The 16,119-nt window shown below is 41.7% G+C and overlaps 1 protein-coding gene across 8 annotated transcripts in view; it reads right to left on the bottom strand.

The window, feature by feature from the left end:
• Nucleotides 1-16,119, bottom strand: part of LOC105921082 (formin-2) — a 280,717-nt gene that overhangs the window by 141,659 nt on the left and 122,939 nt on the right. For 6 of the 8 annotated variants that reach the window (XR_004929898.1, XM_036133216.1, XM_036133218.1 and 3 more), the window contains one exon: nucleotides 13,141-13,270. The exons of 1 other annotated variant lie outside the window; for it this stretch is intronic. Coding sequence is in view for 6 of the 7 variants with exons in the window: in XM_036133216.1 (XP_035989109.1) it covers nucleotides 13,141-13,270 (130 nt within the window). In the remaining variant the exon portion in view is untranslated. Of the gene's footprint in view, nucleotides 1-13,140; nucleotides 13,271-16,119 lie in introns of those variants that run through there. One more of the 8 variants, XM_036133223.1, reaches the window with a different exon arrangement.

Below are 16,119 nucleotides of genomic sequence, written 5' to 3'. Positions count from 1 at the left end.
CTCGTCCAATGCTGCCTCAGCCGCCGGGCCAAACACCTGATCAGGCAAAATGCTGGCTCCCATAACAGCTGACAGGTTCATTTGACTCAGCCAGACATGATGTCGAGCCATAGCAAGTTGGGCCATGGAGTTACCAAGAACCTTGGCCTGCATACTTGCCCCTTGGATGACTTTGTCCACAACAGTGGACAGCTCAGAGAGGAGATCAGATGGGCTCATGGCATCCAGATCCTGGATGACGCTCTCCAAATACACCAGGAGGAGGGTATTTTTATTTGCCAGCCTTACAGCCATTGCAGTGGACTAATAGGCCTTGGCCTGCAAGCCATCAGTGCTCTGCACTTCTTATTAGGGTGATGAGCAACCTTCCCAGCAGGACGCCCAGGTGAGAAGTGCTAATGATGGGCCAACATGTAAGGTCCCATCCATCCTACATTCATTGGCACTGTAAAGCCCCCTGAGCTAACTGAGGTAACTGCAGGTCCACAATCTCCCTTGGCTGTGCCCCTGATTTCTGAAGATGGGAAACAAAATCCATATATACAGGCAAAGAGGCCTGTTCTTGATGATCCAGGACCTCATCCAATGCAGAAGCCCTGGGTGGGGGGTGGGGGGTGGGGGCGAAGCAGAAACACCTGCAGCACCAGCAGCTCTGGCTAGCAAGACCTTCAGTGAAACATAAGTTACCGAGGCACGGCCCCCAATATAACATCCAGGGACACCTCCTGCTCCTCCCCATAGGTATACTGGAGAGCAGATGAGCTGCAACCAGAGTTGTCGATCTTACCCAAGTTGCCCAAAGCGATCAGAGAAACAGTATCTGAGTGAGGACCAACCTGTTGGGGAACCATATTATCCAAGAAGCACTGTTGTGCAGCCGCCATGTTATCCATAGTCTTATGCATATCCTCCAGTTGTTCTTAGAGCAGATCCACTCTGGGATTATACAGCTGATCCTGCTTCCTCTTGTTCCCAGACATCTGCACAGCTTTGGCACTAGGTGGCACTGAGCCCTGTAACATTGTCCATGTGGTAATCATCTGCCTCTGAGGCCATTCTGATACAGTATACCTGTCCTACTACAGAGGCAGAAAACAAACAAAGAAAGCCACTGACAAAAACAGTTTTTCTATTGAACAATGCTGCCAAAGCAGCTAAATATAAAGCAACAAGGAGAGCAAACCGGAAAACAGTACCTCTCCACGCCAGGGGGTGGCAACCGTGTGCCTTAATAGATGATTAGTTTCAGTCAGTTAACTGCTACACAAAGTTTTGTTGCAGTTAGTTACGTTCTTTTATTTCTTTTTCTTTTTTAATGGCAGTAAAAGAAAAACTCACAACACAGCAGAAACTCAACTCACGTAATGCTAGATGGGTGCTGGGAGAAACAGCAGCCTAAGCAGAAATAAGACGTGAAGACCACTGCACAAGCTCCAAGGACCAGAAGGAAGAAAGAGGGTGAGTGTGTGCATGCACATCATTAATATACTGTGAACCACGTACCCACAGGTGTAATAGGCCTTTTTCACAGTTACATCAGATAACTTCCACTTAGACTAAATTTACAGGGTAAATTTACTTCTGCTGTGCTTTCACCTTGGAGGATTTTCTGGTAAATGGACGGGTGCTTATCCACTTTATGAAATTATGAAAGGTAATGTTTACAGAACATGTTTATGTGTTAGCAGTGGTAATATTATTGATCATTTTCAGGGTACCATTTTATAACAGCCAAAGACTGTATATAAAGAAGAAGCCATTCCATAGGAATGAAAGCTATTTGGCAACAACATTAGCAACAGGAAGCTAATTTATACACTACTGCCAGGTTAAAACATGTACTTTCTATATAAATTTATATTGTTCGGAATAGCTTTTAAGATATTAATTTAAACAATATGCAACCATTGCCATTTGGGGCCCAATGTGGTTAATAATTTAGATTTTTACTTTCTCTTTGTGTCCCCTAACTAGCATGGCACAGTCATTAAGGCAATGTTCCTTGTTGTTCCAACAACAAACAAAAAAGTCCGTATTTGAGTTTCCATAATCTTCCTGTGGACGCAGAAATACGTATCGGTTAGGTGAGAGCGATCAGGAGAGATGAGGGACCAAGTTTCAAAATCCTTCGCAGGATCACACATGTATGTAGTCAGCAGATCCAGAGGATCTAAGTACATCAGCTGTAGGAAGAATACGGATTAAACAAGGGCCGGTGCTGTCTAGATTCTGCTGGAATGATTGGGGTAAAAGGAGGGGGACTTATTAAACCGGTTTGATTTATAACCAAAAATGTGTCATGACCATCACAACATATTTCCCACCCCTAGGAAGAGGCTCACAAGCTCGTAAGTCAGTTTACCTGGGAGCAAAGAAGCATCTCAGTGCTGCTGCCCTGGATGATGTCCAGGAAATGCTTGAGCTAGAGGACTGCACAGAGGAGGCCTTGCCTGGAGGGGCAGTGGCAAAAGCTCAATGCAATGCCTGCCATTCTTCTCCTGATTAGTATTACAAAAAGTGTCTTGCAGAAAAAAATATATTGCAGTGATCCAGAAGACATTCCACAAACTACATCATAAAGTTCATTTTATACATATTAGTCTCATTATCGCATAAATAGTCAAGAATAACCATCAAGCTCATCAACAGCATCCAGTAATGAAGACTGTGAAAATAGGTAGATGGATGAATGATGTCTGTCAAAGTGTATGCTCTTTTTTTTCCCTTAAGGTAAACTGGACGGTGGCACACAGAGAATTCAAGAGTTGGAGCTTGAAATTTTGTCACTAGACATGAAAATCAAGCAGCTGACTACTAAGACGCAGCAGCAGCCACTGATTTTCAGGTTATGTATCACAGATGAGGATTTTCAATACTACTCAAGATTCAGCTCAAAGAAGGTCTTCACAGTGTTTTGGGAGTCAGTTTACCCTTCTGCCTCAAGGCTTATGTACTGGTCCAAGGCACAGAGAACAGCAAAAGATACACCTAGTCCTCACCAAAAACTTCAGCAAGTTCAGGGAGTTCAGGCCACAATGCCTTCCAAGTTCAAGCTCTACTGCTCTCAGGTGAAAGTGATAATAGACTGCACGGAGATCCATCGTAAAACCTCACATTGCAGTTGGAAACCTTTTTTGCAAGTACAAGAAACACACCATCTTTAAAGGTCTGATTGGCATCACTCCATATGGGATAATCAGTTTTGTATTCAAGCTGTTCACAGGCTCCATCTGAGACATAGAAATAACTAAAAAATCACAGATGTTACAACTACTTCACCCCGGAGATGTAGTAATGGCCAACAAGGGTTTCCAGATTGAGAAGATTCTGTCAGAGGTTGGGGCAACACTCATTATCCCTCCACTGAAGATATCCTCTTAGCTCAGCATGGGGGACACCCCGGAGACCCAGGCTATTTCTCATCTCAGGCTTTTAGTAGAGCGGGCATTACACTGGGTAAAAGGGTACCATATCTAGTCTTTCTATGGTAGGTTCAGTCAATCAGCTGCGGGTCATCTGCTGCATAATGTCAAAGCACAGGGTTTTGTACCTCTTCCCAGAGGGTAGGAGGTTGAACAAAATATTAGCAGGGTGGCTTGAATCAACCACAATAGGGATTGCCTTGCAGATGAGGTGGGTGGTATAAATGTCTTTGAGGGAGCACCCCTCATGACCCCATGAGGGATAAGCGTGCATAATGGATTGATGGGTAGACTTCTATTCTGAAGCTAAGTCGTTTCACTTCCCATCCCATAAACTTTCTTAATTTAAAATGTCTGGAGCTCCAAGCTTTATAGACCTGCTGGTAAGTCTTTTTTTATAGCTTAGATTCACATGTAAATTCACCTGAAACTGATCGCCCCTCACAATGGAGTCGTTAGGCTCATCGTTTGCTTGGCTCCAAGTAGAAATGTTGTGGTCACATGCATGAAGGTGTGAATTGGGGTGAAACTCGGCAGAAATCAAACCTATTGCTGTGTTGTAAATTTTCAAAAGTTGAAACCCGAGTCCACCCTGTTCAAAGTTGTTTTTTCGCTTTATGTAAAAGGACAGCCTTCTACCATAGCACCCAGCACCATATATCATGGATGTAAAAACAGACCCCTCCACAAGGGGTCTTTTCTCCTTTTACAATGGCCCTGTCCACCCGTTTGCATGCTCATTGAGTGTTGTCATTTAGCCATGTTTCAGTGAAAACAAGCACACAGCAGTTACTCACTGTCCGATTATCATTGGCTGTCATACCTACTACAGCCTTTCAAGTTTGCTCCGTCCTCTCATGTGGACACAACTTTTCTTAATCGATGACAAAAATTAACCTTGTTCTTCTCTGTGTACACGTGGCCTAAGCCATTCTACAGTGGCTTGCAAATGTATTGCCTTTGTCATCTTTTGTTGCCTCTCAACCTGAAATTAAAAAGAATTGTGTTTGCACCATTTGTTGTTTGTTGTTCAAAGTTGTTGCACAGCCTACAACTTTGAAGACAAGCTATTTTTTAATTGTGAAGCAAGCAATGAATATGACAAAAAAACAGAAACCTTCAGCATGTATAACTGTTCACCCCTTGTAAAGTAGAGTTACCTTTTGCAGCATGGCTTTGAATAAGTCTTATCATGGGGATGGTTACCCTCTCCTCAAAGTATAACTTACCCCAAGATCAACCTTCTTGCAGATAAGCAATCTAAACTGAGCCAAAGGGTACTACTTTAGTGTTACTGTGCAATTCTTTTTACATTTTTATGTGAACCTGTTTAGTTTTGCAATATGTATCTAACACTGTCTTAGTGCTGCTCTCTTAGGGTTGAACAATGGCTATTGCAGTATTTTCCTATTGGTTCAAACTAGGGGTGTGCAAAATAATTGCCATGACGATGCATTGCGATTCTAATTTTCACGATCTACTGCATCGATTCTTGATGGCAAGTATCGATTATTAATTTAATTTATTTTTAATTTATTTAAATTTTTTTCCAGTGTCCTGTCTAGCAATGTGGCAATAAGAATTGATGTCTTAATGCCAAATAGAGCTCAACAGATTTTACTTTCACAAGTGGAGCAATTAATTTAAAAAAATGAATAGACTGGTTCACGCGTGACTTCACGAGCTACATCCGGGTCACGCTGGTAGGCAAAAACAGTACTCTTTTTGTCTACCAGCGTGACAAAATGGGTGAATTCGAGCGTACTGTTAGTTTATTTTTGGGATCTAAACAATGCCTACGACTTGTTGTGCTCCCGATTGCACACAGAGGCATTCCAAATCGTCGGATGTACATTTCTTTCGTTTACCGAAGGATGAAGAAAGAAAGCAATGGATAATTTCAATGAAAAGGTTGCAGGCAGACAATCCCAATCGACTGTGGGAGCCATCATACCACGACAGAATTTGCAGTCTACACTTCATCTCCGGTAAATACAACTTAATTTTGCACTAGTTATTGTTCTGCTTAAATAATTACATAAATAAAAAATTAGGATATATACTTCAGTCAAGACGTAAATGTTCGTTTCGTAATAATATACGTACATGTACAATATATGCAAACCCTCTGGCATGAGTCTGTATCATATGTTACACAAACATGTCTGAACATGTCCCGATATAAAATAATTGTAGCCGTCCAGTGATTTCATGGCTTTCATGCTCTCTCATGTGTATTGGCCAGGCGTGTTGATAGGGTAGCTGTATATGTCGGCATACAGAACACTTGGCCAGCATTACACAGACTTGGTCCATCCCTTCAGGCTTTTGCTGTATGGATCTGGCAATCTGATACCATCAACCATCAACTTAATCTTAAAACGATCTTGTGATCCGTCATCTAAAGAACAAAAATACGCTGAGAACTCGTCGTTTCCTTTGTTTGCGTCCGCCATTGTGTTTGTCAACCAGTCAAACACAATGCATGCGCAAAAAACCCGGATCAAAACAATAACAATGAACTGGGGCCCATTCTTCGTACGTCGCTAACTCAGTTAGCTGGATTTGATTGTTGACGATTTAGCATGATCTTGGATCGTTTGGTTCTTCGAAACTCATCCTGGACTTGCTGTCATCGCAACATGTGAGCAAGCGAGCAGGCTTATTTCATGTAAACAGGATTAGATTGCAGCTTTATAAGCGGAGTAGATAGGGAAGTCTGTCGTAGCCATGTCTTGTCCATTTTTACAACAGCAACCTGTTGCGGAAGGTGCAAGAATAATTTCAGAGCTTTTTGAATTGATTGCGTATTGCGCAATAGACAGGATCCTTTAGCGCTAGCGACAGTGTAATTGTAGAGAGATTTTTTGTGGTGGCTGTTATAAACAAACACATCATTTAACAGTGGCTTTTAAAGAGGAAAAAGTTGTGTTAGAGCCATGAATAGAAAATATTTAAGTTATTTGTATGATGGTTTGCTTTTTATTTTTATCATAAATAAAAAGCGAGCAGACCAGGAAGCAGAGCCGTAGTTTAACACACCTCTCTGCAGCTTCTGTACTGTCACCCACCCATTACCCTATTGAGACGGTGTCTTTCCCACAGCCAAAACTTAACAGATCAAAAACTGATCTAAAAGGAACACATCATAAAAATCTAATAAAAATCATACGGCTCACCTTGTACCAAAAAAAATAAAACAATTAAATGTGGTCTATTAAATATAAGGTCTCTCCCTCCAAAGACTTTGTAGTTAATAAATTAATTTCTGATAAACTGATTTATTTTGTCTCACAGAAACCTGGCTACAAGAGGACTACGTTAGTAAAAATGAGTCAAGTATAGACACAATGGACTTATGTCTATACTTGTCCTGCTAGATCTCAGTGCTGCATTTGACACAGTTGATCACAATATTCTCCTACAAAGACTTGAGCATACTGTAGGGATTAAGGGAAAAGCATTAGGCTGGTTTAAATCTTATCTGTCGGACAGATTCCAGTTTGTTCATGTTAATAATAAATCTTCCTCAAACTCTAGGGTCACCTGTGGATTACCACAGGGTTCAGTCCTTGGACCAATTGTCTTTACTATATATATGCTTCCGATTGGCAAGATTATCAGACAGCATGGGATTAATTTCCACTGTTATGCTGATGACACTGAGCTATATTTATCCTTAAACCCTGATGAATCCAATCAATTACTTCGACTGCAGTCATGTCTTAATGACATCAAAAGCTGGATGACTTTATATTTCCTGCACTTAAATTCTGACAAGACAGAAGTTATAATCTTTGGACCAGAGTCCTCAAAAAATAAACTTCTTAATCAATCACTTAATCTGGAGGGCATTAACTTGGCCTCTGGTAATAAAGTAAAAAATCTTGACATGACATTTAAATCCCATATTAAACAGGTTTCCAGAGTTTCCTTTTTTCACCTCAGGAATATCGCCAAAATTAGAAACATTCTGTCCAGGGGTGACGCTGAAAAACTAGTCCATGCATTTGTTACTTCAAGGCTGGACTATTGTAATTCTTTACAATCAGGAAGTCCACAAAATGCAGTTCAAAGTCTTCAGCTGATCCAAAATGCTGCAGCAAGAGTTCTGATGAAAATCAACAAGAGGGATCATATTTCTCCAATTTTAGCTTCCCTTCACTGGCTTCCTGTTAAATCAAGAATACAATTTAAAATTCTTCTTCTAACGTATAAAGCCCTTAATAATCAAGCTCCATCATATATCAGAGCTCTGATTACCCCATATATTCCTAACAGAGCACTTCGCTCTCAGACTGCAGGTCTGCTGGTGGTTCCTAGAGTCTCTAAAAGTAGAATGGGAGGCAGATCCTTCAGCTATCAGGCTCCTCTCCTGTGGAACCAACTCCCAGTTTTGGTCCGTGAGGCAAACACCCTGTCTACTTTTAAGACTATTCTTAAAACTTTCCTTTTTGACAAAGCTTATAGTTAGAGTGGCTCATATTACCCTGAGCTACCTCTATAGTTATGCTGCTATAGGCTTAGGCTACTGGAGGACATCAGGGCCTATTTTTCTCACTCTACTGATTTCTACTGTTCTCCAGATTTGCACTTACAATTACATTGAAATGACTGTTGTCATTTCAGCTTTTAACTTTTTGTTCTCTCTTTTTTCTTCATAGTAGGTACACCTGGTCTGATGTTCTGTTAACTGTGACATCATCCAGAGAAGACAGATCACCGGCTATTACCATCTAATGTAGAACAGATTACTGGATCAATGTGTGCTTCTGTGCTTGTTTGTCTGTCTTGTTGTGTCTCTGCTCTGTCTTCTGTAACCCCCAGTCGGTCGAGGCAGATGACCGTTCATACTGAGTCCGGTTCTGCTGGAGGTTTTTCCTTCCTGCTAATGGGTGGTTTTTCTTTCCACTGTCGCTTTATGCTTGCTCAGTATGAGGGATTGCTGTAAAGCCATGGACAATGCAGACAACTCTCCCTGTAGCTCTACGCTTCCCCAGGAGTGAATGCTGCTTGTCGGGACTTTGAAGCAATCAACTGGTTCCTTTACATAGGAAATTTTTGACCAATCTGTATAATATGATTGATTTGACTTTGTAAAGTGCCTCGGGATGACATGTTTCATGAATTGGGACTATATAAATAAAATTGAATTGAATTGAATATTCAGTAAGTGTCATGATACTGTTCTAGGATGAACCCGGACACAGCACACACACACAGAGCTCGTTCTTAGGAGTGAGTTTATTGAATAGTGTGGAAGATGGATGATGATGGAACCCAGAGTCTTTCAACAGACGGAGGTGTAGGGTGCAGAAGCTGGCCGGCAGGAGGCGTGTAGAGAGACTGACCGGGAGGAACTCTGGAGCTGAAGACTAGGGACCAGGACGGAGCATCTGAGCCGAGGACTTGAGACCAGAACATCAGAGCCGAGGACTTGAGAACAGAACATCAGAGCCGAGGAATTGAGACCTGAACATCAGAGCCGAGGACTTGAGACCAGAACATCAGAGCCGAGGACTTGAGATCAGAACATCAGAGCCGAGGAATTGAGACCTGAACATCAGAGCCGAGGACTTGAGACCAGAACATCAGAGCCGAGGACTTGAGACCAGAACTTCTGAGCCGAGGACTTGAGACCAGAACATCTGAGCCGAGGACTTGAGACCAGAACATCTGAGCCGTGGACTTGAGACCAGAACAGCTCACCAGGAGTTGAGAACAGGAGTAGGAACTTGAAAGCAGAACGGAACCCGGGAGTCGTGAACAGAGCTGAGCTGGATCTAGGCAGTGACTGGAACAAAAACAAAGCTGAAGGAAATTCTATAAGCTGACTGGAACAAAAAACAAAGTCGAAGTAAGTCTTCTGGCTGACTGTAACAAAAAACTGAGCTGACAAACGATTCTGGCAGAGACTGAGGGGGAGTGAACACTATGGACCGGCGACGAGAACAAAACTGAGGTGAGTTTATAAAGGGAGCTTGACAGGTGGCGGGAATAAAGACTAATTAGTGTCCAGACAGGTGTGACTAATAGCTGAGCGAGAGAGAGCTGTGTGAACTGCAAAATAACAAGAAAGAAACCAGACAAAACTTAAACCATGACAGTAAGAAGATTTGTTCAGGCCATTTTATTGTGAAGTTTAGTTTTACTTTGAAAGGCTTGCTTCCTGTCGAGCCGTATATTGTATTAGAAAAAACTATGGATGGATTATCTAGACACGGAGCAATACAGTTTTACCGTGTAAACTGTGTTTGACTTGGAAAAGGGAAAAACTTAATTTTTTTTATAGATAAATCATTTTTTGTTAAAATTCCCGGTTTGCACGCGTCCTTTACTTCCAGTGTCTAAGGAATGACACCGATACTGAAACTGTTGCCATAACGAGTCACTTTTTAAAATACAATATAATAATTAAAGGCTACCATTTTGTATAATATTCTTGTACTTCACTTTTTTCCCCATGTTCTAGTGCGTCCGATGGAGGCTCTGACATAAAAGAACAAAGTAAATATGAAATTATTAAATGCCAAAATACATACTGTAGAAAGTGATAGAAACATCTACCATTGACAGCACTTATGCATTTAATTTGTCTTTTTTTTGCCAGCCCTCTCTCCTGGCTTTAACAGATTTTGAGGTGTTACCTGTCGTTTTAATTAATGACTCAAATTCGGCATAACCTTCCATTAAAAGCTCGTGTTCTGCTTGGGAGAAAAACTGTGGGCGTACTTTGGCCATGCTGAACAGCCAATAACAGCGTTGCTGATCATTGTTTCTACTATCGATACATTTCCCCTTTTAAACAAACACATGAACGAGCAGTTATGTCAGATAACTCAATCCAGCCATACTAATCATAAACAACAGGTGTGTTCGAAGAACCCAATTAGCCGGATCATGATTAGCCGGATGAAATCATCTTGGATGTGTCATTTGATCTCGGATGTTTTAAGCAACGTACGAAGAACGGGCCCCTGGTCTATAAATAAAATTGCATGAATGGTTGGCGAACATCAGCCAAAAACAAGTGGAATACAACTTCATTGGTTTAAAGGACCACTGAGGCCATGTAAACCGCACTGATTATCCTTGTTTTGTTATTTTAAGTTTTATAAATCCTTAGCACTTTTTGTCAGTGTGTCCACTCCAGTAATAGTAATATTTGTGTCCAGTAACAGTAATATTTGTTTTCATGGCAATACCTCCAAATGTCGTTTTAATAAATACAGCTATGTATGAATTCAGTTTCCTTCAGTTATGTATCAATTGAAGACACTATCCAGATCATACACAGCCGGTCAGCCACTGGTAATGGCTGTATTTATTTCTAACAGTGTTCAGTGAAAATATAACAATGCATCGTGATGCATCGCAATAATTCAAGTATCGTGATGCATCGTGATAGAATCGGGTCGTGGCATGTGAATCGTGATTAGAATTGGATCGTGACTTCTTTGGCAATACCCACCGCTAGTTCAAACTGTAGATACTTTCGTCACTGGTACATGTTTTCGTCACCATAGCCCTAAAAGTATCTCAGGCAGACACATGCCCCTGCTCCGCAGTGAGTCAGACTTAGGGGTTGGAATGACGAGCATTGCTCAATAGTTTTTAGCCATTTTACTGGGTTGAATGTGAGCCCATGTTAGCAATGATCTTGCTAATATCACTTTGCCACTCATAAGCTGCACCAATTCTGCACTCTGCCCCAGCAACGCTGGCTTCGGGAATTTATGAGTAAGCACCCAAAGGCAGTTGCTTATAGTGGTTACTGTTCGTTACACATCCCGAGGTGTATCAGGTTGTAATATTAGTGGGCTGACTTTGACCACATTCCTTGTTGAGACTTTTAAGTTATAGCTAGCTGTATAGCAAGTGTATATTGGAGTAATAGTATGATTTAAAATAGGCTCCAAATTGTGTGTTTATAAATCCCATTAAAAGAATTGTTTGGTTATCACAAAACTGAAAGCCAACTAAGCTATGTATGTAACACACTCAATTTTCAGGAAGACCATCCATTGGGTGCTTCTAAGACATTACAGATATATACCAGCAGAGGTCAAAGCTCTATTAGACTCTAAGCCACTCCTGTGAACAAAGGTTACCACCCCAACTGTTTCTTTCTTAATAAATGGAGTAATGTGAACATATAACATCTCTGGAGATGTCACCAGAGACCTTTGACCAGACCTCTCAACTTTTATCAAAAGTTAGGAGTGAGATTATGCTAATTTGGGGGCGGGGCTTGTTTGGGGGCGGGGCTAACCGGACCCTGGAAGAGCCGGTGGAGTCAACTCCATCTCATTTTTATCCCACCAGACAATGAAGTAGACATGTATTACTTGTGTTAAAAAGAGAAAGAGACATATTAATACTTTATTGTTCAGTTAATGGATTAAAACATAAATAATACACAATTGTTCAAATAATACTGAATAAAATTAAGTAGATTTTAATTATTGACCGAATTATTATACTGTTACACATTCATCTATGGGTTGTTTATAATTGTAGATCTATAACCTGATTGGTGAATCAGGCTGAGTTTCATCAAGCCTTTATGATCCCCTCAGCAGCAACACTGAAGCACACAGAGGTTCCCGCTGCGTCTTTACGCACGATCCAGCTGCTGATCTCTCCCTCTTTTCAGCTCAATGCACTTCTAGACTGTTACAGTTTATAACATTCTCATCACCTTTCACAGCAACAGGTTTCTCAGTCAGTCGCCGCGCTGACCAGACAAATCTCTATTGCTCTCGTCAGTGCGCTCTGGGCGCACTGACGCCCAGAAAGCACCTGCTCCGAGGGAAAGGAGGGGGGAGAGGAGCAAGCGCGGAGGCACAGAAATACGGTGCATGTAGTTAAAAAAATGCAGAATTAATAAAAACGAAACTTATAAACTGACCAAGTGGCGTTTTAAACTGCATCTGGTTAGCAGAACTGTTTTATGATCAGCGTGCAGCCATGACTGGTTCTGAATGAACCGGTCATCTCACAGCAGCTCCGCCCCCTCCCCTCCTGTGTACGCGGTACAGGACCTTACCGGCTCACTTTCACCACTGTTAAGACTAAAATTATTCATAACTCTGATCACTCTTCCTGCTGCTCTGTTAACACGAACTGCAGCAGGAATTACTGATGGCCACAAGCTGTGAAAGAAGCCGAAAGAGCTCAGCAGAAGGCGGAGTTTTGTCGTCCGCAGCCCAGATGGGCTTTGTGATTTTTATGCGTGAGAAATTCCATGTTTGCGTGTGAAATGTCATGTGTTGCGTGTGAGCGTGTGGAGTTAGTGAAATGCGTGTGTCACACGGTCAATGCGTGAGAGTTGAGAGCTATGCCTTTGACCAAGGACTACTTTACATACTTAAAAGTTGTCCACACATTTGGGATAAATACACCCACTGTACTTCAGGCTGTGATAGAAACTTCAGTAATCAAACTGAAAAAAAAAGCTTTGGCTAGTTTTGAGTGTTTAGTATAAAAGGTATGAAAAATAAATAAATTATTGATTTGATTAATTTCTATGGTATAACTGTATCTTGTAATTACACTGTTCTGTTACATTCCCCTGTTTCTTTGCAGTGTGCATATAGTTTTACTCTCCAAAAGTCTTTGTTCCGAATCCACTAAATTACTCAAAAATAATTTTTACTCAACATCTTTGACAAAAAGTAAAGTGTAACATGGTTCTCTGGTGTATGGCTTTACTTACCTTGCATACCCTTTGCAGTGTATTAATCTTTTTTGTGATTGATGACATGCACTCAGAGAAACTGGACTGAAAGAGAATGCAGAAGACTCTGCTGGAGAAGTCTGGTATCAGGGATAGCTGGTAGAGAAATCTGCAACAAAGAAAATATAAAGTTTTAACCTTGTTTTTAAAGCACACTGTAGTACCTCACAGCCATCTGAAGTCTGCCTACAACAAGGGCCACGTAGGGGAGAACATGCATGAACGTCTGACTTACTGGCAGCGTACACTTCTTCAAACTTGTATTTAAAAGTATTTTTTTTTTCATACAAAACCAATGGCTAAACCAAAAAGACACCAGAAACAAGCTGTCTGCAATCTTTCTTTCAGCTTCTAGCATCAAAGTCCCGACAAGCAGCATTCACTCCTGGGGAACTGTAGAGCCACAGGGAGAGTCGTCTGCATTGTCCATGGCTTTGCTGCAATCCCTCATACTGAGCAAGCATGAAGCGACAGTGGGAAGAAAATCTCCCCATTAACGGGAAGGAAAACCTCCGGCAGAACCAGGCTCAGTATGAACAGTCATCTGCCTCGACCGACTGGGGTTACAGTCGGTCGAGGTGAGTTTATAAGTTTGAGTTTAACCTATCACATGAGGCTTCTTCAAGCCGAGCAGCGGTTTCCCCACTGTGCCTGGAACTAAATAAAGCATCATTCTTAATCAATCACTTAATCTGGATGGCATTAACTTGGCCTCTGGTAATAAAGTTAAAAATCTTGGTGTTGTTTTCGACCAAGACATGTCATTTAAATCCCATATTAAACAGGTTTCCAGAGTTTCCTTTTTTCACCTCAGGAATATCGCCAAAATTAGAAACATTCTGTCCAGGGGTGATGCTGAAAAACTAGACTTCAAGTCTGGACTATTGTAATTCTTTACTATCAGGAAGTCCACAAAATGCAGTTCGAAGTCTTCAGCTGATCTAAAATGTTGCGGCAAGAGTTCTGATGAAAATCAACATAAGGGATCATATTTCTCCAATTTTAGCTTCCCTTCATTGGCTTCCTGTTAAATCAAGAATACAATTTAAAATTCTCCTTCTAACATATAAAGCCCTTAATAATCAAGCTCCATCATATGTCAGAGCTCTGATTACCCCGTATATTCCTAACAGAGCACTTCGCTCTCAGACTGCAGGTCTACTGGTGGTTCCTAGAGTCTCTAAAAGTAGAATGGGAGGCAGATCCTTCAGCTATCAGGCTCCTCTCCTGTGGAACCAACTCCCAGTTTTGGTCCGTGAGGCAGACACCCTATCTATTTTTAAGACTAATGTTAAAACTTTCCTTTTTGACAAAGCTTATAGTTAGAGTGGCTCATGTTACCCTAAGCTATCTCTATAGTTGTGCTGTGATAGGCCTAGGCTGCTGGAGGACATCAGGGTCTAATTTTCTCATTCTACTGATTTCTACTGTTCTTCAGTCTACTGTTCTCCAGTTTTGCATTGTATTACATTGAAATGACTGTCGTCATTTCAGCTTTTAACTTTTTGCTCTCTCTCTTTTTCTTCATAGTAGGTACACCTGGTCTGGCGTTCTGTTAACTGTGACATCATCCAGAGAAGACGGCTCACTGTTGTGGGAGTTTTGGGTGGAATATTAAACAATAGTAACTGAGTTCCCATCTTTACTAAATGACGAGACGGTGGTATAACGTTCCAGCACTTTTATTGAGAAACAGAGCAGAGATTCACATAGTTGGAAAGTAATCGCACCCTTCGGTTCCGCTGCAGTCTCTGTCTGCCTCGCTTTCGGGCTTCCCCTAATACTGCACCGTGGCCTTCCCATGAGACAAAACAAAGACAGTCTATCGTAAACAATCAGTATCCCTCAGCAGCTGCAGCATTTGGCCTTGCAATCAGAAAACAGTGGATCTTATACACAGACATCAGGTCTCCAGGCCTCCTCTGTCCGAGTGGTGTGAGGCCATAGTGACTTCAGAATAATAATTCTTATAACATTCCTCTCTTTTTTTTTTTGATGATGGCGTCGTCAGCATCAAGACAAAGGACTTTAATGGACCAGCTGCAAACTGCTCAGCCGGTCACCTGTTCTCCAGGTGAAAATCACTCTGCCCCTCCTTCCCCCTTGTGGGAAAGTCCGTATTTCAGCTGAAAACGTATTCTAATTAAATTTTGAATTTTAGTTTAATGTTTAAACCTTAGTCACCGTTCGGTATTGCGAACCCTGTTTTATTTGCCTTAAGGATTAAATATAATTCATTATTTCTACCGGCTTTTACTTTTACTACCTTTTAGGTTTACAGTTTTAAATTTCAAAATTTCTTGAGGTATACTTTAAAATGGGGTTTAAATTTTAAAAGCTTGCAAGCATTTTTTGACCAATTGCGTTTGTTTTTAAAAGAGCTGGAAAATAATCCCCTTACCGTCTCATGAAAGAAAGGTTCGGATCTTCGCGCCGACGCCCAGAGACGCTCCGAGACCAGGAGCTCCTCCACATCCCTTGAAAATCCATTCGGGGTACCAGAGGCCGGATAACCTCTCCGGGCCGGCCAAAGCAGCTCCTGTCCCCGGACTCCCTCGCTCGTCGGTCGGAGATCTTGTTCGTTTACGCCAAATTGTTGTGGGAGTTTTGGGTGGAATATTAAACAATAGTAACTGAGTTCCCATCTTTACTAAATGACGAGACGGTGGTATAACGTTCCAGCACTTTTATTGAGAAACAGAGCAGAGATTCACATAGTTGGAAAGTAATCGCACCCTTCGGTTCCGCTGCAGTCTCTGTCTGCCCTGTCTCTGTCTGCCTCGCTTTCGGGCTTCCCCTAATACTGCACCGTGGCCTTCCCATGAGACAAAACAAAGACAGTCTATCGTAAACAATCAGTATCCCTCAGCAGCTGCAGCATTTGGCCTTGCAATCAGAAAACAGTGGATCTTATACACAGACATCAGGTCTCCAGGCCTCCTCTGTCCGAGTGGTGTG

This window comes from Fundulus heteroclitus, unplaced genomic scaffold (assembly GCF_011125445.2).
Source record: "Fundulus heteroclitus isolate FHET01 unplaced genomic scaffold, MU-UCD_Fhet_4.1 scaffold_59, whole genome shotgun sequence".
NCBI lineage: Eukaryota > Metazoa > Chordata > Actinopteri > Cyprinodontiformes > Fundulidae > Fundulus > Fundulus heteroclitus.
This window is presented reverse-complemented; position numbering and strand designations above follow the sequence as displayed.